This window comes from Sphaerodactylus townsendi, linkage group LG02 (genome assembly GCF_021028975.2).
Source record: "Sphaerodactylus townsendi isolate TG3544 linkage group LG02, MPM_Stown_v2.3, whole genome shotgun sequence".
Classification (NCBI taxonomy): Eukaryota; Metazoa; Chordata; class Lepidosauria; order Squamata; family Sphaerodactylidae; genus Sphaerodactylus; species Sphaerodactylus townsendi.
Window position 1 is genome coordinate 10190293 of NC_059426.1, and position 25912 is coordinate 10216204.

General features: G+C 44.2%; 1 protein-coding gene across 1 annotated transcript in view; it reads left to right on the forward strand.

The window, feature by feature from the left end:
* The window catches only part of COL5A2 (collagen type V alpha 2 chain), a 140779-nt gene that overhangs the window by 87927 nt on the left and 26940 nt on the right, over positions 1 to 25912 (forward strand). Inside the window, exons 29-45 of the mRNA XM_048483707.1 lie at positions 2814 to 2858; positions 5907 to 6005; positions 7016 to 7123; positions 7235 to 7288; positions 8242 to 8295; positions 8392 to 8445; positions 10207 to 10260; positions 13736 to 13843; positions 13953 to 14006; positions 14504 to 14557; positions 17786 to 17947; positions 20106 to 20213; positions 20433 to 20540; positions 21205 to 21258; positions 23098 to 23205; positions 24105 to 24142; positions 25372 to 25387. Of these exons, the coding sequence (XP_048339664.1) occupies positions 2814 to 2858; positions 5907 to 6005; positions 7016 to 7123; positions 7235 to 7288; positions 8242 to 8295; positions 8392 to 8445; positions 10207 to 10260; positions 13736 to 13843; positions 13953 to 14006; positions 14504 to 14557; positions 17786 to 17947; positions 20106 to 20213; positions 20433 to 20540; positions 21205 to 21258; positions 23098 to 23205; positions 24105 to 24142; positions 25372 to 25387 (1278 nt within the window). The remainder of the gene's footprint in view (positions 1 to 2813; positions 2859 to 5906; positions 6006 to 7015; positions 7124 to 7234; positions 7289 to 8241; positions 8296 to 8391; positions 8446 to 10206; positions 10261 to 13735; positions 13844 to 13952; positions 14007 to 14503; positions 14558 to 17785; positions 17948 to 20105; positions 20214 to 20432; positions 20541 to 21204; positions 21259 to 23097; positions 23206 to 24104; positions 24143 to 25371; positions 25388 to 25912) is intronic.

The window sequence follows — 25912 nt, forward strand, 5'->3', positions numbered from 1 at the left end:
CACTCTGTTCACAAAAAGCACCCAAGGGCACACAAGCTCACACAGAGCCACAAAGTCAAAAAGACTCAAAGCCAAGAACCCCTCAGCACTCCCACTGACTGTATTTATACTCCCTGCATATTTTTCTCTGGCCAATCAGGGCTGGCCAGGGCTTAACTCTTTCAAGGGCGGCTCCACCCTGTAACCTGAATGCAGTATAAGTGCATTCGTCACATGCGGAATGAGCCTAAGACAAGGAACACTCACTGTGATTTGGAGTACAGTTTATAGCAGGGAGGATCTCTTCATTCAACATGCAGAATTCGCCACCAGAATATGTAGGTGTGGTCACTAGGTAACATATTATTTTAAAATGAGATTTTTTTTTAATTACAAAAAATTAGATTGATGCATTGAGGATGAAGAGTTGTTTGATAGCTAAATAGAATCTCCATATTAACAGTAGTATACCTAGAGGACAAAACATGAAAATAGGTCACAGAGACATCTGGCAGGATATCTGCTTGGAACATGACTTAACTAGGTGGGCCCTGGTCTGATCCAGTTGGCTATATCTCATGGCCTGGATCGTAACTATCACAATCACAGCAAAACCTACAAAGCAGTACTTCTTTGTCTCTACCCCTCCTGCATTCCACCCGTGGTGGCGAACCTTTGGTACTCCAGATGTTATGGACTACAATTCCCATCAGCCCCTTTAAAGAACCCTTTAAAGTGCACCTTTTCCCTTTAAGTCACCTGCAAGATGTCTCCTGCGTGGAATGCAGAGCTCAGGAGGCATCTTATGTTTCTCGCCCAACTGTTTTGCTCTCTAGTCAGTCACACCCTCATCTGGCACCCGGTATCTCGTGTGCAGTTGAAGGGATTCTCTCTGCCGCCATTTGCTGAAAGTTTCCCCAGGACATTTGCTCTGCAGGCTCTGATCTTGGGTGCCTTTCCAGCCCAAAAACTGCATAGTTGTGCTCAGCTCTTCCTGCCAATTCTGATAATATATAGTTTTCCAATTAAAAAGAATTGATGAGCTACCTCTGTAGCTATGCAGACACAAATGTGAGAATCTTAGCTGCTTGGAAGACAGGTCTACCTTTCATTGGGTAGATCTGCCCTCCATGGACTTACTAGGTCCGTGGTGGCAAACCTTTGGCACTCCAGATGTTATGGACTACAGTTCCCATCAGCCCCTGCCAGCGTGGTCAATTGGCTATGCTGGCAGGGGCTGATGGGAATTGTAGTCCATAACATCTGAAGTGCCAAAGGTTCGCCACCACTGCACTAAGCCCACTGAAATTCCTTCCTCTAAGCTAGGGTCAGAGCTGAAGGAGGAATGGGGGAGGGTAGCTAAATGTGCCCCCATATGATCCACAGAAATGGCTCCTCGGGTTCCTGCTCCCTCCCACACCACCAAGTTACACATCTGTCTCTGGCCCTGGTCCAGCTTTCAGGCCAGTTGACAAATAAGAAATAGTTCACCTGGATTTTTAGGAGATGGTGTTCTGCTTCCCAGGTGGTTATATAGGTGCCCTGCACCCAGCCAAAGAAGAATGTAAGACTCACTGACTCAATTAACAGTTCAACACTTAAAGCTTTAATTGTAACAATGCTGACAGACCCTGACTCCTCCCGGGTCTAACTAAATAAAGGTTACTTGGTTGCAGAAACTTTCTGGAGGCTGGAACTTATTAACGTAAATGCTGTGAGCCTATAACATCTTTGACTGTCTAACGTGAATGCTGTGAGCCTATAACATCTTTGACTGTCTAACGTGAATGCCGGGCGCCCATAACATCTTTGACAGTCTAACGTGAATGCCGGGCGCCCATAACATCTTTGACAGTCTAACGTGAATGCCGTGCGCCCATAACATCTTTGACAGTCTAACGTGAATGCCGTGCGCCCATAACATCTTTGACTGTCTAACGTGAATGCCGTGCGCCTATAACATCTTTGACTGTCTAACGTAAATGCCGTGCGCCTATAACATCTTTGACTGTCTAACGTAAATGCCGTGCGCCTATAACATCTTTGACTGTCTAACGTAAATGCCGTGCGCCTATAACATCTTTGACTGTCTAACGTAAATGCCGTGCGCCTATAACATCTTTGACTGTCTAACGTAAATGCCGTGCGCCTATAACATCTGTGACTGTCTAATGTAAATGCCGTGCGCCTATAACATCTGTGACTGTCTAACGTAAATGCCGTGCGCCTATAACATCTGTGACTGTCTAACGTAAATGCCGTGCTCCTATAACATCTGTGACTGTCTAACGTAAATGCCGTGCGCCTATAACATCTGTGACTGTCTAACGTAAATGCCGTGCGCCTATAACATCTTTGACTGTCTAACGTAAATGCCGTGCGCCTATAACATCTTTGACTGTCTAACCTAAATGCCGTGCGCCTATAACATCTTTGACTGTCTAACGTAAATGCCGTGCGCCTATAACATCTTTGACTGTCTAACCTAAATGCCGTGCGCCTATAACATCTTTGACTGTCTAACCTAAATGCCGTGCGCCTATAACATCTTTGACTGTCTAACCTAAATGCCGTGCGCCTATAACATCTTTGACTGTCTGCCAAAACCAGATGTGTTGCTGGGTAATAACTGCCGTAGAACACCAGCCCTAGGGCTTCTTAAAGGGACAGAACTAAATTAGGTTCCCTCCCATTGAATACTATACCAAACATAGCTAAACCCATTCTATATAAAGGGACAACTGAGGTTTCAGCACAAAATGCTAAGAATGCCTTTGGGGACATGACTGATGGTGCATGTTGTTGATAATGATTTCCCCTTTTCCCCCTCACAGGGTGTTCCTGGGGATGCTGGAGCCCAAGGTCCTTTAGGTCCAAGGGTAAGTTTTCTAATCTAGTGATGGAACAACCCTAACCTCGCAGTTGAATTCTTCACATCAAGAACCCAAAGTGACAGACTTCAAACATCACAATTTGAATTTCACTGCTTTGTCCAGTCTTAGCTACAGTTCTCCTTTTTCAGTTTATCATGATAAGACCCTCCTGCCCTAATGTTTTGCTACCTTTTACTACTAGATTATATAGAATCCCAAACTGCCTGTGTGGAATCTTTTGAATATTTGATCCCCCATCCTTATTTAGTTACAAATTTGTTCATTCTGTGATCTTGAAACACATCATATTTCAGTTTGTTATCTAGTGATTTGTTCACATACTTCTTACATTGCCAAGTTGTCCTTCCCCAAGTAGCTCTGAGTAAGCTACATTCAGTCTCCAGGTGGCTTCACAGTCAGTAAAGCCATGGGCCTTAGCAATGGAAGTGCAGGGAAGAGACTTGGCATGAAGAAGGTTCCAAGTTCAATACCAGGCATCTGCAGTTAAACGAACTGACAGGAAGTGATTCAAAAGATCTTAGTCTGAGACCCAGGAGAGCAGCTGTCAGTCTGAAAAGACTATACTGACCTTAGGGGACCAAGAGTCTGACTCATGTGTTCATGTGTACCCATCCATTCATCAACCTTTAATAGGAATAGATTAGAAAATAACATAAAACCAATTAAGCTACTTCAGACATGAAACACAAGCATAGTTTTAAGGGAGACACAAAAGAAATTATTCACATAAGTTTTAAGGAAGATACAAAAGAAATTATTCACATAAGTTTTAAGGGAGATACAAAAGAAATTATTCCTATGAGCTCCTATTTAAAATCCTTCAGATTAAAGTAAGGATGAATATATCAATTAAAACATGAACACTAGGAGATACAATATGGGTGTGCAAAGATAAAAGGATAAAAGATATGTTTATGTGTACATTAAATGACGAAAACCTCCACTATGCCACTGCGGACCTTATTGTTTTGCTTGGAAATAACATTTCAATAATTCATGGATTTAGTGGAAGCATCTTTTGAATGATTCTTTGTATGAGATAGCAGGTCTTTGCATCTTGGGAGGGGGAGGGCTCAGGAGTCAGATATCCCAGTGAAGATCAGGTAGTGATGGGAAAGACCTCTCTTGTTCTGGGACTGTAAAGAGGTGCTGCATCTGAGTAGACAGAACTGACTTTGATGGACCAATGCTCTGGTTCAGCATGGGGCAACAAGGATGATTGAGGGACTGGAGCACCTTCCTTAGGAGGAGAGGCTGCAGCGTTTGGGACTCTTTAGTTTGGAGAGGAGACGTCTGAGGGGGGATATGATTGAAGTCTATAAAATTATGCATGGGGTAGAAAATGTTAACAGAGATAAATTTTTCTCTCTTTCTCACAATACTAGAACCAGGGGCATTCATTGAAAATGCTGGGGGGAAGAATTAGGACTAATAAAAGGAAACACTTCTTCACGCAATGTGTGATTGGTGTTTGGAATATGCTGCCACAGAAGGTGGTGATGGCCACTAACCTGGATAGCTTTAAAAGGGGCTTGGACAGATTTATGGAGGAGAAGTCGATTTATGGCTACCAATCTTGATCCTCTTTGATCTGAGATTGCAAATGCCCTAGCAGACCAGGTGCTCGGGAGCAACAGCCGCAGAAGGCCATTGCTTTCACCTCCTGCATGTGAGCTCCCAAAGGCACCTGGTGGGCCACTGCGAGTAGCAGAGAGCTGGACTAGATGGACTCTGGTCTGATCCAGCTGGCTTGTTCTTATGTTCTTTGTTCTTATGTTCATAAGTTCATGCCTCATGTAAGCAGAAAAGGAAACATTTTGGAACTATCCACACATTCATATAAAATATACAGTTGGAGGCAAGTAACTGTTCTGTCGGTGGAAAAGGGAAGGGAAGTCCCGTTTGACTAACAAAAAAAAGTTTATTGTCAACAGCTAGAAACAATTGGCTGTTGTGTGCTTTCCAGGCTGTGTGGTCATGGTCTAGTAGCCTTTTCTCCTAATGTTTTGCCCACACCTGCGGCTGGCATCTTCAGAGTCATGTCATGGAGAGAAACACATGCCTCTGAAGATGCCAGCCACATATGAAGGTGAAAGGTTTGGAGCAAAAACTACCAGCCCAAAAAACCCACAACAGCCCCAAAAGTTCATGCTGGGAATCATGGGATTTGCATGTGCAAAAGCCATGTGGGGCTATACTAGGAAGGGAAGTGAGATAGAAAAGCTGGCTGAATCTAACCAATCGTCCATATCATCCTTATTACATTCTTTTCAGGGAAAGGGTGACTCACATACGTCAGCAAAGATCACTTATGCTTCTATTTGGTGTTGTGTGCAGCTCAGTTTTGGTGCATAAAACATCCATGCCCACAGAGGTGGGATCCAGCAGGTTCTCACCAGTTCCCGAGAGTGGGTTACTAATTATTTGTGTGTGCCGAGAGGGGGTTGCTAATTGGGTCTGCTTTTCCATTAGAAATTCCATTAGGTCCAAAAATCATAAAGTCCTGTTGTTTCCTGGTGGCTGGTTAGCGAAGGTAGAAAACGGGATAATTCTCCCTGTTGGGCTGTTTTAAAAACATGTTTTAGGAATATGGCAAAGTTCCTTGTTGAAGGAAAGTATCCTCCTTTTGATTTCTAGAAACAAAATTAAGTATTTGAAAGTATTAAGTATTTGACAGGCAGTCAATTAGAGGAGAAGTAGTTGTTTCTGTTGGCAGTAGACAATAGGACTTGCTATAATGAGTTTAAATTATGGACAGAAAGATACCAGCTGGAAATTAGGAACTTTTTTTTACACTAACAGAGAAATTATTAATGCCCCGCCCCCAGAATGCCCAGCCACGCCCCTGTCATGCCCTGCCCATCCCCATTGGCGCTACGCCACTGTTTGAATCCCACCACCATGGGAACCTGTTACTAAAATTTTTGGATCCCACCACTGCATGCCCAGCTTATCCCATCGTAATAAACATAAACCTTTCAGCCTGCACCTTCTCTGAGGTCTTTAGATGACTTCCAGTTCATCTCTTTGCAGGGCGAACGTGGCCATCCAGGGGAAAGAGGAAACCCAGGGGCATCTGGTCTTCTGGGAGAAAAGGGGATGGCTGGTGGACAAGGCCCGGACGGTCCCAAGGTAAGAGTTAGGCCACATGGTCTCACAAACTTTGTACAACATTTTAATTTGAGGGAGCATTCTTCTAGTGAAAATGACTCAAGACTGAACCGGTATGAGAAGAACAAGATTTATGTAGCATATTCTATAAAAATCATGAAGGTCAATCATACATGGGAAGCTTAACAAATTTCAGTAACCAAGTCAGCCCAGAACACAAATGCTCAATGGAAGGAAGCCTGACTCAAAAAATAATTACTAACAAGGGAGTTAAGCAAGTATACATTCTGGCCTCTTCTCTATTCCTAAATGACCTTGCTCCATACCTTTCTAAAGTTGCTGGGCAAAGCCCGAGACTTGGTGCAATTCATGTCCCAGTTCTTCCTTATGCGGATGATGTAGTTTTGCTCTCCTCCTTGCAAGCGGGACTCAAACGGCTCTTTCATTGCTGTGCTGAATATTGTCTGGCAAACAGACTAGAACTTAACTATGAGAAATCTGAAGTTTGGTATTAACCTTCAACACCCTGAAAGGTCTGCGGCTCTTCTACCTGCGAGACTACCTCTCCAAATTCAGCCCCAGGAGGGCACTTTGCTCTATGGATAACAACTTGTTGGTGGTCCCTGACCCTTGACTGTCCTTGACCAGGGTGAGAGCCTTGACACTGGCCTAATGCAGTGTTCTGTCAAATGAGACCCAGACCCTGTGGAACCTATCGCAGTTTTGCAGGACCTGCAAGATGGAGCTATTCTGCCAGGCCTATGGTGGAGGACATCAACAGCATTCCAACACATCTGGCTTCCCCTTTCTCTTTCTCTTTCTCTTTCCCTTCCCCTCTTTCCCTTTCTTTCCCCCTTTTCCTGTTTCTCTTTTAGTCTTGTCCTTTTCTCCTTTTCCTATTCCTTCAATTCATTCCCCCCTTACTTGGAATTAGTCGGAATATATTATAGGAATTGACTGTGGATCATTTTTATTAGGCATCTATAAATAAATACACAAATAAATACATTTCCTTTTCGTTTTTATGTCAGGGAAATCCAGGTCCGTCTGGAACTCCCGGAGATCAGGGACCACCAGGTCTTCAGGGGATGCCTGGAGACAGAGGTCTTGCTGGTACTCCTGGACCCAAAGGAGACAGGGTATGTCTCTTCAGCAATTTCAGCTTCAAGTATTGAGAAAAGTTGTCTTTTTTTTCTGTGACCCCTCTCTCTGTTTATAAGCAGCTTGAGCGTTTCTTATATTTCTTCTAGGGCAGCATAGGAGAAAAGGGATCTGAAGGTACGGCTGGTAATGACGGTGCGAGAGTAAGTGGATTTATTGTTTCTCTTATTAAAACATTTCCCACAATGCACTTGACAATCCCATTTGTGCTAAACGAAAGACCCGAGAAACAATAGTCACCCGAAATGAATTCTGCAGATTTGCATGTGGCAACGTGGCACTGAGGATTTAATTAAACATGGGGTTTTGTGGGATGCCTCTGATTATTATTAATTTTACTGCTGTTTTTAAAGGTTTTGAGATTTTGAGATTTTATGTTGTACACCGCCCGGAGCCCCTCGGGGATGGGGCAGTATAAAAGTCTAACTAATAAATAAATAAATAAATAAATAAAAATAAATAAATAAATAAAAGCTTTTATGGAAAGGGAGTTAATCTGTAGGACAAATTTGAGAAGAATATTTGACCTCCTTATGCTGTAGGAGGTTTTGTTTGAAAGGTTATTCAGGTTTCCTGAGTGTGGTGATTTTTGGAATTTAGAGGACAGGCAGCGGGCAGTATCACAAAATGGCTGCTGTGGGAGTGGTTCATCTGGTTACAAAATGGCAGCTAGGGCCAATCCCAGAACGTTGGGAGATCTCAAGCCCTGTGGTTTTCTATGGTGCAGGTAGCCCAGTGATGGCGAACCTTTGGCACTCCAGATGTTATGGACTACAATTCCCATCAGCCCCTTCCAGCATGGCCAATTGGCCATGCTGGAAGGGGCTGATGGGAATAGTAGTCCATAACATCTGGAGTGCCAAAGGTTCGCCACCATGGAGGTAGCCAAATGGTTGTTCCCTGAAAACACAAAAATGGAGGAAAGTTAGAACTGGCTCTTTACTTTAGGACAGCTTTTGTGAGCATGTGGACATATTTGGAATTTTAAGAGTGGATGGTAAGCGTTACTCCCAAAGGGCTGCCTGAGGTGATGAATCAAAATGGAAGTACCCTAAAGGGTTCACATTTCTTACTGATATTTATTGTTATTGAATAGGGTCTCCCAGGTCCGTTAGGTCCCATTGGCCCTGCAGGCCCGGCTGGTGAAAAGGTAAAAAATAAAACTTTCAATAATATTGCTGTTAAATTACTTCTGATACATTCCAAACTGGATACAATAACACATTCTGTAAACTTTGTTTTGAAGGGTGAGCCAGGCCCTCGGGGATTCGTTGGTCCTCCTGGTTCCCGCGGAACTCCTGTAAGTAAATCATCCCATCAATCTTCTAACTACAGCTTCAGTTGGACTCTAATCTTCTGCATGAGCAGCGGACTCTAATATGGAGTACTGGATTTGTTTCCCTGCTCTTCCACCTGAAGCCTGCTGGGTGACCCTTGGGCCAGTCACAGTTCTCTCAGAACTCTCTGAGCCCCTCTGACCTCACAAGGTGTCTCTTGTGGGGAGGGGAAAAGACGGAGTTTGTAAGCCACTTGGAGTCTCCTTACAGGAGAGAAAGGCAGGGTATGAATTCAAACTGGCGTAGGAGGTTAAGAGCTCGTGTATCTAATCTGGAGGAACCGGGTTTGATTCCCAGCTCTGCCACCTGAGCTGTGGAGGCTTATCTGGGGAATTCAGATTAGCCTGTACACTCCCACACGCGCCAGCTGGGTGACCTTGGGCTAGTCACAGCTTCTCGGAGCTCTCTCAGCCCCACCTACCTCACAGGGTGTTTGTTGTGAGTGGGGAAGGGCAAGAAGATTGTCAGCCCCTTTGCAGGAGAGAAAGGGGGGATATAAATCCAAACTCCTCCTCCTCCTCCTCCTCCTCCTCCTCCTCCTCCTCTTCTTCTTCTTCTTCTTCTTCTTCTTCTTCTTCTTCTTCTTCTTCTTCTTCTTCTTCTTCTTCTTCTTCTCAGCCTAATTTACCTCACAGAGTTGTTGAGAGAATAAAATGGAGGAGAGGGAAATCATGTGAACTGTTTTGGGACCTCGTTGGGGAGAGAGGCAGAATATAAATAAAGGAAATAAATAAATACATATTTGTGTTGGAAGTTTGATGATGTTTTAAGTTTTCATAACTGCTGTTAGTTTTAGATTTATTTAGTTGTATCATCTGCATCTTACATGGGCGCCTGAAGTGATATACAATGGCACTGAAATCTAAATGCTTGTTGTCCCGCCAAAACATGTATCACGCAAGGAGTTGCTTTGCCTGGAGAAAGCGACTCCTACTCAGTAATGTATATAATGCCAAATGTGGCAGTTGATGTCTATAACGGGGAATTTTAACAGAGAGAAGGCAGGCGGCTCATTGTGTACCCTGGTTTTCATTTCTTAATTGAGCCTGAACTGAAATGTTAGGGGGTTGCACACTATTGGCTTCTGTGAGGGAGTAAATGCTACGATGAAGATGAAATTAGGATAAAAACAGCAGATCGTCAGTTTAGTGGAGGACCTCAGGAGAAGATGACCTTTTGCTTGCAAATGGTTCTGAGCCCAATCTTTTGCCTCTCTAGTTAAAGGAGTTCAGGAGTTTGGGGGGGAAAGAAAAAAGCTTGTCTTTGGCCCTTTCCCCACTTACCTTAAGCCCCGCGCTACTCTCCTCAAGTAGCGTGGGGTCCCGGGGCACTCCACTCAGCCCGCGGCATCCCTGGCGCTCCTCAAAATGGCGCCTTTTGATGACCCCGTGCAGAGCGTGGGGTTGTGGGGACGCCCGGGCGCGCGCCAGAGATGCCGCGCGCTGGGAGCAGCACGCAGCAAAGGGCCCACAAAGGTAAGTGGGGAAAGGGCCTTTGTTATAGAGCCTAGAAAACCTCTGTCTGATTATCCACTATTGAGCAAAATACACTATTGTAGAAAACAGTTTCATTTGTTCTTAAACATTATTACTGACAGAAAGTCACTTGGTTCATTTTTGTTCTGCTCGTGATAATAATATTTGGAGACGTGTTCTTGGAAGCACGTTTCGAGTATTTATTTTTTTAAAAAAAAATCCTTTCCTTCCCCGCAATTTCTTCTTCAGGGTTCCCGTGGTGAAAATGGTCCAACCGGCCCAGTTGGTTTTGCTGGTCCTCCGGTACGTAACTCTTGTTCCATTGCATTCATTTCTTTCGCCCGTTCCTCTCATCACACGTTGTTTTTAAGGTTGCCAACACCAGGTTGGGAAATTCCTCGATATTTGGGGTGGAACCTGGGAGGAGCAGGGCTTGGGGAGGGACGGGACCGCTGTGGGATGTAATGCCACTCAGTCCACTCTCCAAAGCAGCCATTTCCTGTCGGGTGAAGATCAGCTGTGATTCTGGAAGAACTCCAAGCTCTACCTGGAAGTTGGCAACCCTATTTTTCATCACATAACCTCCTGGTAAAGGGCTTTGTAATATTTTTAAAGCACCTACGCTCTGGCTTTCATTTGTAGCTCTACCCTCAGCCGCCCTAGAGAACAAATATAATAAGACTCCGCTCTCAATGAGAATCTGCCCATGTGTTCTTGGAGAAGTTGGAACTTGGGAACGTGACTTTTTTCATTGTACCCAGTGGTGGGATTTAGCCGGCTCGCACCGGTTCGGTGGAACTTGTACCTAATTTTTTTTTAGTTCAGAGAACTGGTTGTTAAAAGCAGCGGAGCAGCTGGCACCTTCCTGCCCAGCTGCTCTGGGGCGGTAAAAGCCCCGTCACGCCCTCTCCCACTGTAGCATATGAAGCCCTGTTGCCCCATTCTACCCCCACAAGAAGTTCCTCTGCAGTAGGTAAGTGGGCAGTGGGAGGGGTGGCATGTGGTGGTGGTGAACCGGTTGTTAAATTATTTGAATCCCACCACTGATTGTACCCTTTATAATGAGTTGTGAACTGAGATCATTACTCCATTAGGAGGAAGATTTCTAGGCCATCCTGATAGATGATGTCTAGAAAAACTACTGATAGATGAAAACCTTTAGATTTTAAGACTAGTTGTTAAATTTTGTGCTGTGGTGTTTAGAGTGCGTAGTGTGATAAAGAACTAACATATGGGTAATGTTGCCCAGGGTGGTGTAGTGGTTTATAGGGGTGGACTCTAATCCCCCTCATGAGCAACGGACTCTTATCTTGGTAAACCAGGTTTGTTTACCCACTCCTCAAAATGAAGCCTGCTGGGTGACTAGTCACAGTTCTGTGGAACTCTCTCAGTCCCCACCCCCCCCCCCCCACCTCACAAGGTATCTGTTGTGGGGAGAGGAAGGGAAGGAATTTGTAAGCCACCTTGTGTCTTCTTACAGGAGAGGCAGGCGGGGTATAGATCTAAACTTCTTCTTCTCCTCTTCCTCCTCCTCCTCTTCTATGTGAATTTAGTCCAATGATATTTTAATCTAATTTGTTTTAGGTAGTGATTGTAATTTTTCTCAGTCTATTTTTCTCTGTCTGTTTTTCTCTTTGTAACACTTATGCATTTTCTGTTGGTCTAAAACCATAATAAATCTAAATCTGAATCTGATTTTTAAAGCATGGGTTTTGGCATTTCCAAAAATAGTAACAGCAGATCACCCCCCCCCCCCAAAAAAAACCAATGTGCTCATAAGTAGGTTTTGAAAATGATTTCCCAGGTTTCATTTTTTCATTTGTGAATATTTTGCCTTGAAGGTGGCATGCTGTGTTATCCTTTGGCAATGAAATCCGTTATCAGAGTTGGTTAAATTCACAAAGAACCATGTCTGAAGTTGGGAACAAAATAAAGATATAGGACCTTTCCACACAAATTACTGAAAACATTTTGAAAACCTTTGAGTCTCCTCCTTTACCATGATGTATGTCCACACTCACCTCCCCAAAAAAATTCCTGGCTACCACTGTGTGATTTTTCCCTTTTTGTTTTGAGTTCCATGTTGAATGGATGCTCTATTTCTCCTATAATTGACGCCTTGAAGATTACCCCCCAAATTAAAAGAAAAACCAATCAAACATAAATTAGCAAATATACAGGTGAGGGGGGACAGAGAGTGATCTGGGGAAATGGCACTGAGGAGGAAGTTCAGGGAAAGCTGAGAAGTGTGGGAAACATCGTCAATAGATCGCACAGCAAAATGTTTCAACAGAGAATCATTTCAAAAGAGGGTTCATTTGAAGTGTTTTGAGGCTGCAGGTAAAACATTGGGAGGTAAAAACCATGTGGAACTCCATTTTATTTCCTGGCCCAAAACGTTTTAAAAGGTTTGTGCGGAAAGGGCCATAGCCAAGTTGGGCCACATTTTGGTTCCATTCCTTGTGTTCAAATGCTTCTTAAAGATGTTGCTACGCATCGAGTTGAAGAGTTTGTTAATTGTCCTTAGCCAGGAACATCAACTCCTAGTTAGCAAAGCAAGGAGCCTGTTTCCCCCCCCCTCACTTTGAAATCATGCCCGGGAACTGCAGGACAGCTGCTTACCTAAATATCTTGCTCGACCCTAAGACTAGGTGGTTATTCACCAGAGCAAGAACAAACACATTCCCTCTTACCTTCTCCCCGGAGAGATTCATGGCATGCTCACAGAAAAAGCGTACATGTCCATATTGCTCAACCTCTGAGGAATCTTTGGAGCATGTTCTATTAGTCTGCCCGAAATTCATAGATCTCAGACCTAGCTTGTTTTTTTCAACACCGACTTACTTGTGCCCTCCATATTCCAAATTGAACCGCCTCTTGAACACTGAGGATCCCAGGCAGTTGAAAATGGTGGCCAAGTTCCTGCTCGATATTGTAAAATAAGTTTCTGGCTCTCCTTTTATTTACTTATTTTCTTGAAGTTTGTACTGTATGAACTATGAGCAGTTGTTTTACCCCCTATCTTTAAGAGTGCAATGTCAACATTAGCCCAAATAAACTCAAAAATACAAACGTTGCACTCTGGCTGTATCTAATCTTATATATTAATCTTATATATAATTGAACAACTCAACACTTCTATTTGTATTTACATTTCCTTATTTCTCTGACAAGGTTCTTAAAAATACAGCATAAGTCTTCCAACTCTTATAACTAAACATAAATAATCACTTAGTCCATTCAATTCTGTATTCAGAAACGAAACTTCAGTTCCATATAGTCCATGTATCAATTCTGTAGGTTCTACATAGAAACGTCTCGCGCGTATAGAACGTTTTTCGTGCGTCTTCCTCAGTATGCCAGTATGTTCAAACAACTTCTTTGAGTCAGCGAAAGACAAACGGAAGGCAGAGATGGGAGCGGGCAACTCTTAACAGAGAGCCAATATACCCATTAGAAGCCTCAAAGAACTGATGGAAGTATTTTTGAGAACCTTGTCAGAGAAATAAGGAAATGTAAATACAAATAGAAGTGTTGAGTTGTTCAATTATATATAAGATTAATATATAAGATTAGACACAGCCAGAGTGCAACGTGTGTATTTTTGAGTTTATTTGGGCAGTTGTTTTACCCCGTCAAACTCAGGATCATATTACTGCACAGTTTTATCTGTATTTTCTCTTGATGCCTAATAAAGGTCTTTGAATTTGAATTGTCCTTAGAATGATTAACTTGGAATCTTTCATGATTGTAATTTGCTGTATCTTGTCACTAACAGGGCCCTGATGGTCAGCCAGGTGTGAAAGGAGAACCTGGGGAGCCGGGCCAGAAAGGAGATGCTGGGTCACCAGGACCTCAAGGGCTTGCAGGCTCCCCTGGGCCCCCGGTAAGGGGGTGGGGTGGGGGGAAAGAGCTGCACGCTAACAATGGTCCGCATGCATTTTCAATAATTGAATATTTCTCCTTATTCAATTTTCTCTCTCATTTCTCCTTAGGGTCCTTCAGGGGTCAATGGACTCAAAGGTGGCCGCGGCACAAAAGGTCCTCCAGTAAGTTGAATACTTTTCTATTCAAGAGAGCCAGTGCGGTATAGTAGTTCAGATCAGGTGGACTCTAATCCGGAGAACTGGGTTGGATTCCCCTCTCCCCCACCCGAGTGGCGGAATCTTATCTGGTGAACCGGATTTGTTTCCCCACTCCTTTATTCCTACTGGTTGCTTGACCTTGGGCTAGTCACAGCTCTCTCATCCCCACCTACCTGTTTGTTGTGGGGAAGGGAAGGGGAAGGAGTTTGTAGGCCCCCTTGATTCTCCTCACAGTAGAGAAAAGAGAGCATGAATCCAAATCCCTCCTCCTTTTATTCTTCTTGGATTTAAATATTATCTGGAAGTGCTATCCTTTTGAAAATATCTGCTGAACTTTATTCAGATGTCATGGCTTATCATAAAACTGCATTTCACACATTGTCTTTAAATGGGTTGTGTTATATTATTGAAAGTGGGAAAGTGTGGCCAAGCAACATGTGTGTGTGTATTTTTTTTTCCAGGGTGCTACAGGATTCCCTGGATCTGCTGGAAGAGTTGGACCCCCAGGACCTACTGTAAGTCGAAAGCTTATTCATTCTGATGTATTTGAGAGGGGGGAAAAATCATATCATGAAACATACATTCTAATTAAGGCCCCTTCCACACACGCAAAATAATGCATTTTCAAACCACTTTCACAACTGTTTGCAAGTGGATTTTGCCATTCCACACAGCTTCAAAGAGCACTGAAAGCAGTTTGAAAGTGCCTTATTCTGCATGTGCGGAATGCGCCTAAGGCCCCTTCTGCACACGCAAAATAATGCATTTTCAAACCACTTTCACAACTGTTTGCAAGTGGATTTTGCCATTCCGCACAGCTTCAAAGAGCACTGAAAGCAGTTTGAAAGTGCCTTATTCTGCATGTGCGGAATGAGCCTAAGACTAAAGGCTTGTAGATTGAGTTATTTTATTATCAATAGTCTGAGCTCTAAAGCATTTATATCCCACATCCTCCCACACCCCCAAAAGTGCTCAAGGTGACTAGTAACAGTAGTATAAAGCAATGTAACTGCAATATAACTATGGAGTAGTAAACATAGTTGTATTCAGATTGTGGAGATCAGGTTCAACTCCCTGCTGATGTGGATGGAGTAACTCTGGTTCAGTTACTATTTCACACCTGCCTCATATAGGGTTGCCAGCACTGCCAGCAGGTTTTGAAGGCACTGCCTAGGGAGGGGAGAGTTGGGGGAAGACGTGACATCTCTTCTGGTTGACGCTGTAGGAATTTCCCCTAATCTCTATGGTAAATACCACAGAGACTTGGGAGTCTGCTTGATTGTCACTATGGAGATCAATTACTGGCCACTTTTTTCTTTCTGCACAGTTGGGAATTGAGGGCAAGAGTTTACATGTCACCAGCTGGCAAATGTGGAGCCTAATCTCACAGCATAAGCATCAAATTGCATGTGTAGGATGGGGGAAGAAATTGTGTCATCCCAAGCTCCGTGGAGGAAAGGAATAACCAAAATTATGCAAAAAACCATCTCCGAAGACTGTATCTAAGGACTGGGGTGGATTTTTTAAAAATGATAAATAAGTAGTTATAAGCAAGATCATGAGTTATGTTTCCCCTCTTTGATTTGGAGTAGTTTCACCATTAAAAGTTGGTCTACTACAAGAAATTACCTTGCACCTACTTAAGAGGCTGATTTGCTTAATATATGAGGACAGAGAGTTCATTCAGCATTTATTATTATCAAGAGATCAGTCAACTAAGGGTGTGCACAACTTGCTAGTATTGGGGGGGCTTGGAATGCGTATACTGAGAATGGGCAATGCTTTGTATTGAATGTTATGAATCCTTATGTTATAGACAGTGGTGGAATCCAAAAATTTTAGTAACAGGTTCCCATGGTGGTGGGATTCAAACAGTGGCATAGCACCAATGGGGCTGGGCGGGGCACGACGGGGCGTGGCTGGGCATTCCAGGGGCGGGGCATTAATAATTTCTCTGTTACTGTAAAAAACTCTTACTGTAAAAAAAAAGTTCCTAATTTCCAGCTGGTATCTTTCTGTCCATAATTTAAACTCATTATAGCAAGTCCTATTGACTACTGCCAATAGAAACAACAATTCTCCTCTAATTGACTGCCTGTCAAATACTTAATACTTTCAAATACTTAATTTTGTTTCAAGAAATCAAAAGAAGGATACTTTCCTTAAACAAGGAACTTTACCATATTACTAAAACATGTTTTTAAAACAGCCCAACAGGGAGAATTATCCCGTTTTCTACCTTCGCTAACCAGCCACATAGGAAACAACAGGACTTTATGATTTTTGGACCTAATGGAATTTCTAACGGAAAAGCGGACCCAATTAGTAACCCCCTATCGGCATACACAAATAATTAGTAACCCACTCTCAGGAACTGGTGAGAACCTGCTGGATCCCACCTCTGGTTATAGACCTCATGAGTAAGAGCTCAAGTATATTATATAAACAATAAGAATATTGACTTAAGCACAGAATAAGCGTTACAATACATAGCTGATGTGTTTGTTTGGAGTGTACCTGAATTCATAGCCCTTTTGCCTTTGAGTGCGGTGCATTTTTGACACTTTCAGTACTTTCACAGCACTCCAGTTTTTTGGTTTCTAGAGTTCCTTATATTGCTGCCATGTGGAGAAATTTCCTCCCATGCTGATAAGATATTTTTCAGATTTTTTTGGTTTGGCTTGATCAAATTATACACCCTACAATCAACAGCAATTTAACATAACGGTTTACAAATAAATGTAACATTAATGTACAGAGATTAAAATGCATAACCACATTGTGCTGTGATTTAATTATATGAAAAGTTTATTAAAATGTTTGGAATATCTGCTCCCTTTTGGACAAATACCTGGCGCAGAATTTGGCCACTTTAGAGGTGGTCTCATTAGAGCGGTCTGCAAGCAGAAGACATGTGTAGAATTTTTCACAGCTTCCTGGGAGCTTGGATAGAGATGAGATATGTGAAACAGATGATCTTATAAAATATTTATTTATTATAAAATAGACAATATATATTATAATAGACAATATATTATATATATTATATAGACAATATATATTATATAGACAAAATAGGCAAAAGGCAAAAGTCAGTTCAGGGTTTATGTTTCGAAGTGGAGGACCGAAAGTTGAAGGTAATTAGTAACGTGCAAACAAATTCTGATTTACAAGCATAAAATAAAAATGTGTGCATTGGAAAAAATATGTTTCTTTACCCACTTAAAGAAAAACAACAGCGAATGATCGAGTCTGTATGCAGAAGTTTGAAACCGGTTCTGTATGTCTTAAAGAAACCGCTCATAAGCAGATTATCACACTTTAATATCAGCATCCTCACACTTAATATCAGCATCCACTAACCTGGACAGCTTTAAAAGGGGCTTGGACAGATTGATGGAGGAGAAGTCGATTTATGGCTACCAATCTTGATCCTCTTTGATCTGAGATTGCAAATGCCTTAACAGTCCAGGTGCTCGGGAGCAACAGCCGCAGAAGGCCATTGCGTTCACCTCCTGCATGTGAGCTCCCAAAGGCACCTGGTGGGCCACTGCGAGTAGCAGAGAGCTGGACTAGATGGACTCTGGTCTGATCCAGCTGGCTTGTTCTTATGTTCTTCTTCTTATGTTCTTATGGTAGTGGTTTATGGTTCTTCCTTTGCACTTCGGTTTAATGGCATGACAATCAGTGCTACTTTGCACCAACTGACTCATAAGTAGATCTAATGAGGACTTCCATTTTAGGGTGCTCCTGGTCCAGCTGGGCCTATTGGGGAACCAGGCAAAGAAGGTCCTCCAGGTATTCGAGGAGATCCTGGTGCTCATGGTCGTGTAGGAGACCGAGGTCCAGCTGGGCCTTCTGGCGGTTCTGGAGATAAAGGAGACCCAGGAGAAGATGGACAACCGGTAATGTTGAAGCGGGAGGAGGCGTGACTTTTGCAATGTGTTTCTCTGTGGAAGTGAAGCCCTCACTTGCCTAATATATTTGTTTGTGCGGAAGAGTCAACTGATCATCTTCTATGAACATGGCAAGGACTTACAACTACTATGGTTAGTCAAAACTCACATAAAATCGGTCCATTCTGCACAGCACAAATAAGATTCCCTGAGGACGCAAAAAAAAAAGTGACTTGGGTAGGAACTCCGCATAGCTTTTTCCCCCAAGACATCCTCAGGATGTCTTATTTTAGCCCAAGCCGCAGTGGCATAGGAGGTTAAGAACTCGTGTATCTAATCTGGAGGAACCGGGTTTGATTCCCCGCTCTGCTGCCTGAGCTGTGGAGGCTTATCTGGGGAATTCAGATTAGCCTGTACACTCTCACACATGCCAGCTGGGTGACCTTGGGCTAGTCACAGCTTCTCGGAGCTCTCTCAGCCCCACCCACCTCACAGGGTGTTTGTTGTGAGGGGGGAAGGGCAAGGAGATTGTAAGCCCCTTTGAGTCTCCTGCAGGAGAGAAAAGGGGGATATAAATCCAAACTCCTCCTCCTCCTCCTCCTCTTCTTCTTCTTCTTCTTCTTCTTCTTTTGAAGTTGCTAAAAGGTGAACTTTCCCCCTCAAATCATCTGTCAGATGTCTCCTGCCTGGAGGCATCTTATTTTTCCTGCCCGACCTGTAAACTCTCTGGTCAGTTTCTCCTTCAGCGTGCACCTAACATTTTGTGTGCTTCTGAAGGGATTCTCCTCATCTCCGTTTGCTGAAGGTTGCCCCAGGACATTTGCTCTGTAGGCTATGATCATGGGCACCTTTTTGACAACCTTGCTTAGGTCTTGAAAACTGAAGTGCCGTGGATTCCTTTATGAAGTCAATCCATCTTATGTTGGGTTTTCCCCTTTTTCTGCTGCCTTCAACCTTTCCTAGCTTTATTCTCTTTTCCAGTGAGTCTTGTCTTCTATATGGCCAAAGTACGGCAAGTCTCAATCCAGTCATCTTAGCTTCTAAAGACATTTCAGGCTTGATTTGATCTAGAACCCACATATCTGTGTTTTGGTGGTCTATGATACCTGCAATGCTCTCTTCCAACACCATATTTCAAAGAAATCTACTTTCTTCCTGTCAGCATTCTTCATGGTCCAGATTTCACACTTGGTGAATTCCGCAGGGCCTGTAAAACAGTTCTGTTCCACCGGGCCTTTGGTGGGGCCAGCCACGGACTCCCCCTCTAGGATGCTCTTGTGTTGCGTGCCATCATTGGTAGCCTGATACCATCTAATTAGTACTGTCCCCTCCCGGCCTTGGGATCGGGCGCCACATATATTATTGCTGCTGCTGTGTTTTATGGTTTTAGATTTGTAAATTGTTTTAAATTACCTTAGTTTTATGTGTAAAATATTGTTTTTAGCCTGCTGTGTTTAATGCTACTATGTATTGTTGCTGCAGGCCTGCTGTACGCCGCCCAGAGCCCTTCGGGGATGGGCGGTTTAAAATCCAATCAATCAATCAATCAATAAATAAATATATAGCAATGGGGAACATTATAGCATGAATTAACTTGATCTTGGTTGCGAGTGGCACATCCTCACACTTAAGAATCTTCTCTAGCTCCTTCGTGGTTGCCCTTCCTAGTCTCAATCTCCTGATTTAAAAAAAACAACCTGTGCCATCCAGTCACAACTGACACATGGCAACCCCATGACATTTCACTTCATGGGGTTTTGAAGGCATGAGATGAATTGAGGTGGTTTGCTATTGTTTGTATATATTACATTATATTAATTATATTATATTAATTATATTATATTATATTATATTATATTATATTATATTATATTATATTATATTATATTGTTTGTATAAATTATATGTAGAATCTGTGTTGTGAACCGCCCAGAGCCCTCCGGGGGTTGGGTGGTATAAAAATCCCATAAATAAACAAACAAACAAATCAATCAATCAATCAATAAATAAATATTGTCTCCCAATGCATAGCGGCCCCAGTTTTATTTGGTGGCGTGGTACCCTGTTTAAGTATCAACCCTTCTTAGCTTCTGAGTTCTGATGAAATTGGGCTGGGCTGGGCTATTAGTGCTGCCAGTTAATCTATTTCGTTTCTTGTCTATTCCAGGGTCCAGATGGTCCCCCAGGTCCAGCTGGAACTACTGGTCAGAGAGGCATTGTGGGTATGCCAGGTCAACCAGGAGAGAGGGGCATGCCTGGACTACCCGGCCCTGCTGTGAGTATCTGTGGAGTTGGTATTTCAGATAGAAGTACAGTTGCTTATAAGATCTTAAATTGCAGAAACCTTGGTTTAACCTGAAAATTAACCTGTACTTGTGATAAAAATAGGTGTGATAAAATAGGTGTGATAAAAACGTGAATGTTATCTCTGATAAATATTTTAAATTCCACATTGATGAGGACTGATGAGGACTTATATTTCTCATCATTCCAGGGTACACCAGGAAAACAAGGTCCGGCAGGTCCACCGGGAGACAAAGGACCTTCTGGGCCTCTAGGTTCTCCAGGTGCTCATGGTCCTGCAGGTGAAGCAGGCCCAGAGGTAAGTGTCATTTTTCTAGATCGTATATTGGGCTGCCAGCCTCCAGGCAAGCCCTGAAGATCTCCCAGAATCTCATCTCAAGATGACAGAGATCGGTTCCTCTGGAGAAAATGGTTGCTTTGGAGGGTAGACTGAATAGGATATTGTACCCTTCTGAGGTCCCTCCCTTGCCCAAGCCCCACCCTCCCCAGGCTCCACTCCCAGATCCTTAGGAATTTCCCACCCCGAAGCTAGTAACCCTTATTATTAGAATGTAGAAATGTATTAGTAATGCTAATACAGCAGTGGCATAGTGGTTAAGAGCAGCTGTACTCTAATCTGGAGGAACCGGGTTTGATTCCCCGCTCTGCCGCTTGAGCTGTGGAGGCTTATCTGGGGAATACAGATTAGCCTGTACACTCCCAACACATGCCAGTTGGGTGACCTTGGGCTAGTCACAGCTCTACAGAGCTCTCTCAGCCCCACCTACCTCACAGGGTGTTTGTTGTGAGGGGGGGAAGGGCAAGGAGATTGTCAGCCCCTTTGAGTCTCCTGCAGGAGAGAAAGGGGGGATATAAATCCAACTCTTCTTCTTCTTAAATATGTTTACATAATACATCTATTAAGTCACGCCCCTTTGCAAATCCAATTCTGCAGTCAATATATGTTTTCACTCAAAATGCAGGGACCCGCTGGTAATGATGGTACTCCTGGACGAGATGGAGCTGTAGGAGAACAGGTAAGAATACGCAGTATTGCCACCAACAATTTAATAAACTATTTTCTTGCCATCCAGCAATCCTCGTTCATGTCTTTATATCTTGGTCTTGGGGTAAATGTCCCAATGAAAACCTCACAATCTGAACTGATGGCCAGCATCAAAGCTGAAGAACGACAGAAAAGAAGGTCTAGAACAAAAACGGAGAGAGCAGAAGTTGCACATTTAAGGGGATAAGAAACGAGGGGGTTGTAATTCCCTTCATCCTGCCCCACCTGGGACACTGTGCAAGACATAGCTGGGAGGAGTACAAATTAGGAACAAGGGCCATTTCCCCACTTTTAAAAATGACGTCCGGTTTCATCCGGTGTGGACCCTTTTTTCAGAGGCGGGGATTGTGTTCCCCAGCTTCCCCTGCCCAGCTCTTGTGAGAGTCCTCAAAGAAGCGCCCGTTTTCAGCAGCACCAGAAATGGCCAGCGTGCTGAGGGAGGCGGCGAGAGCATGCAGAGTCGGTGAAGCTGCGTTGACATGCCGCCCTGTAGTGGGGAGTGCCGCTGGACCCCGTGCTACTTGGCAACAGTAGCGCACAGCAAACGGTGAGTGGGGAAAGCACCAAGGTTTGGTTCTAAAACCCTCAATGGTCTGCGACATTCATATCTGCGAGACCCAAAGAACAGTAAATTCTGAGAATAACAACTTCTGGGTGGTGTCTGGCCTGAAAACTGTCCAGCTGTTTTCAACCAGAGCAAGAGCCTTTTGAACTTTTGCTCCAGTCTGATGAAACACTCTGTCTAATGAGACCAGGGCCCTGTGAGATCTATCACAGTTCTGCAGGGTCCGGAAGATGAAGTTGTTCCACTAGGCCAGGGGTAGGGAACCTGCGGCTCTCCAGATGTTCAGGAACTACAATTCCCATCAGCCCCTACCAATTGGCCATGCTGACAGAGGCTGATGGGAATTGTAGTTCCTGAACATCTGGAGAGCCGCAGGTTCCCTACCCCTGCACTAGGCCTTTGGCTGAGGACAGCAATAGTGTTCATCTGACTTAACTGGACTCCCTTCCCCTTCCCTTTGTTGTTTGCTAATTTAAGGTTGAATAAGGCCGTTTCCCCACTTGGGTCGTTTCCCCTTTATAGCAGCTACTCTACAGCGTAGCGTCATTGAGTTTCGTAAGCACGCCAGACTTCCCCATCAAAGCGCCCGTTTGCTGAAGAAGCGCCAGGAATTTTACTGGCGGAGTGAGGCCAGGGAGCACAAATGGCAACCGCAGGCGGCTGTGTCGCCCGCCCTGTAGTGGGGAGTGTTGCAGGACCCGCGACTACTTGAGGGAGAGTGGCAGCATAAGCGGCAGAAGGTAAGTGGGAAGAAGCCCCTAGAGATGTTAATATGGTAGAATTCTGCTGGTTTATTTGAGGGTGCCATGCATGATTTTTGTACTATTTTATTGGAACTGTATGCTGTAAACCTCTCTGAGCCTGTTCTAACAGGGGATAGTGGTTTTTTTTTAAAAAATCAGACAAATAAATAAATATATAGCAGCCAGTCTCAGTTAGAGAAGATCATTCCAGTCATTTTTTTCTTTGCTGTGCAAAAGCAGTCGGTCCTAGACAACTAGTGATAACGGTCATCTAGGTCTGACTTACGCATTTGATTGTACTTCACCTTTGGGGGTATAACTCTTTCTTGTGTAGCCCTACAGTTCAGGGAATGGGAAGATGACCCTTCTTTGCAATGATTAACTCAGTGTCCTGGCGTTTGTGGGATGAAATTAACCTTTTAGTGAATTCATATTTGTGTTGCACTAATTAATCTTAAAACTGAAAATGAGTTTTTAAGACTTGGAATCAAACTTACCACAGGGCGATCGTGGAGAACCAGGGCCGGCAGGCCTTCCTGGTTCCTTGGGTGCACCGGGAACTCCAGGGCCAGTTGGGCCTCCAGGCGACCCGGGACAAAGAGGTGAACCAGTAAGTATGCTCCTTTCCTTGTTCTTTTTGAAGCAGTAAATGGCTTTGACTTCTCTCTTCTTGTGGTAAATAACCATACGAAGGATGATACAGTTAATAAAGAGTTGGCGTTTGGAAGAGATGCCACCTGCCTTCTGGCGAAGTGTTGCTGTTATTGTTAAGATGGATGCTAGCGCCTCTTGATTTGGATGGGCCTCTTGATTTGGATGGGCCTCTTGATTTGGATGGGCCTCTTGATTTGGATGGGCCTCTTGATTTGGATGGGCTTCTTGATTTCGATGGGCCTCTTGATTTGGATGGGCCAGACAAGCCTGACCTCATCAGATCTTGGACGTTAAGCAGGGTTGGCCCCAGAGGTGGGATCCAGCAGGTTCTCACAGGTTCCCGAGAGTAGGTTACTAATTATTTGTGTGTGCCGAGAGGGGGTTACTAATTGGTGATTTTGCCACATGATTTTTGCCTTAGTTATGCCCCTCCTCTCAGCAGTAGCGCGCAGAACTGAAAGCAATCTAGCAGGAGGTGCGCCGGCGTGCATGGCAGCCTGCGCCTGCGTGCATTCGTTTCCCGCCCAAGGACCGGTGCAGTGGCTGCGTCTTTGCCACAGCCCCGCCCAGGAATGCCCCGCCCCTGGAATGCCCGGCCACGCCCCCATCATGCCCTGCCCAGTCCCATTGGTGCTATGCCACAGTTTGAATCCCACCACCATGGGAACCTGTTACTAACATTTTTGGATCCCACCACTGGATAAGAGGGTCTGATGGCCAATGATCAGCCTTTGGGGGCTGATGGAATTTTTCATTTTGAGCATGAGCTGTGATTTGCCGGTAGTTTGGTTTCGGATATATTAATCAAAACTACCTAACAGTGTTTTCACAGAACCACTTTTCATTCCTTTTCAGGGATCTCGTGGTCCAATGGGGCCCTCTGGTCGTGCGAGGCAGTATGGTTTTACCCATTGTTTTTTGTATGAATTCTTTTAACTTGCCACTGTGATTTCTTTTCTAACTGCATTTGTGTGAATCTCTGCTTAATGAGCAAGCTTGACAGCACGTAAAGTAACAAAATACATTATCTTGTGAAAAGCACAATTACTGAGAGGCAATTACAGTTTTTAAATGAATCTGAACTGTGTGTCAGCCTTGCATCTTTCTCTTTCTGCAGCTAGACTGGTATAATCCCTTCGAAGATATCAGTCTTTGTTGTGGGTTTACAGTACTGGTTCATCAGTAAATACAGAGGTTAAAAAATTGCTGGGCAGTTGCACTTTAAGGAAAATTTGCTCGAGCTTAAATGAGTAGCTAAGAAAATGGATTGGATCTGAAAAGTTCAGTAATTTAATGGGGAACCTTCCGAGGAATATTGTTATAATTAAAGACAGCGATGGGAAGAGCCTTGCAATATATATTAATCCATATTTCTTTAAAATATTTGTTAACCCTTTTTCTACCTTGCAGAACTCAAAGCTGTTTATGATGTAAATAAAACAACATTTAGGGGGGGAAAACACGTTGCAGTCAACAATTTAAAATCTCCAATTAGGACTGCCAATACATAAAAACTAGTTAAAGGCCGTCCTAAATAAGACTGTCTTCAACTGCTTCCTAAAGAGTGAAAGGGAGGTGGCAGGTGCATCTCTCTGGGGAGGTTGTTCTATAATTGTGGGGCTGCCACTGAAAAGGCCCCGTCTTGTGTGCCCACCAGACAAGCTTCTTTAATAGGACAGTCAGAAAGGCCTCTCCTTGTGATCTTAATTTCTGGCCTCAATCACATTACAAAACAGTTCTGATTATACCCAAAGCTTTGCTGGGCGGGGGAAGTAAATACTAAGTGGATCCCACTCAATGGCCCTTTCTGCCCGTCAGCAGAAATGGCTGACCACCGGCATTAATTATGCCAGTGGAGGCTCGGGGACCGCTCACACGGTATCGTGCAGGTGGCCCCAAAGCTCCAATGAACTGCAAAAGGACACGCCCACACTGCCCTCCGACCTCCAGGGGTTAAAGGGCAGTGTGGGCATGTCCCTCCAGCCATCTAGAGCTGTGCAGGGAAGAGAGGTGAGTAAACGGGACGCACGGAGGGGCCAAAAGCGGCATCCTCACCCTGGTGCGGTTCACACCGTGCTTGCAGGAAGATGCTGCTTTTGAAAAACGTTGCTTCCCTGAACAGTGAGCAGGGTCTAACTGTGTGAACAGCGCCCCAGGGACCATGTTTTTACCGTCCCTAGGGCACTGTTGTTGGGCTGTGCGGAAACAGCCAATGTCACCACTCCACTGAACAAAGTTCATTCATTTCTTCATTAAAACCTTTTCCTTTTAGGTTTCCCTTGAGTCAGAGGCCCTTTCCGCTGCAGAGCTTCCCCACAGGAAATTCTGGGAGGCGAGACTTCCGGTCGCGAGGCGTGCAGGGAGCTAAAGAGGTCGGCATGAGGCAGCTCCACATGGAGCCGCCTCTTCCCCGTCCCTCTCCCACTGACCTGCGTAAGCCTCCGGTCGCCCTGCTGTCCTCCTAAGACCATGCACGCTGCCCTCCGACCTCCAGGGGTCAGAGGGACGAGGGAGAAGTCTTAGAGGCTCCAACAGGCTGCTTGGCGTGGAAGAACCTTCCGGCGGTGCCGTTCGCGCAGCATCCGCCCGAGAATCGCTGTTTCAAAACCTCCCTCCAGGAGGGAGGTTTTGGAGTAACCTAACGCCGCCCTGGGGGGGGAGTG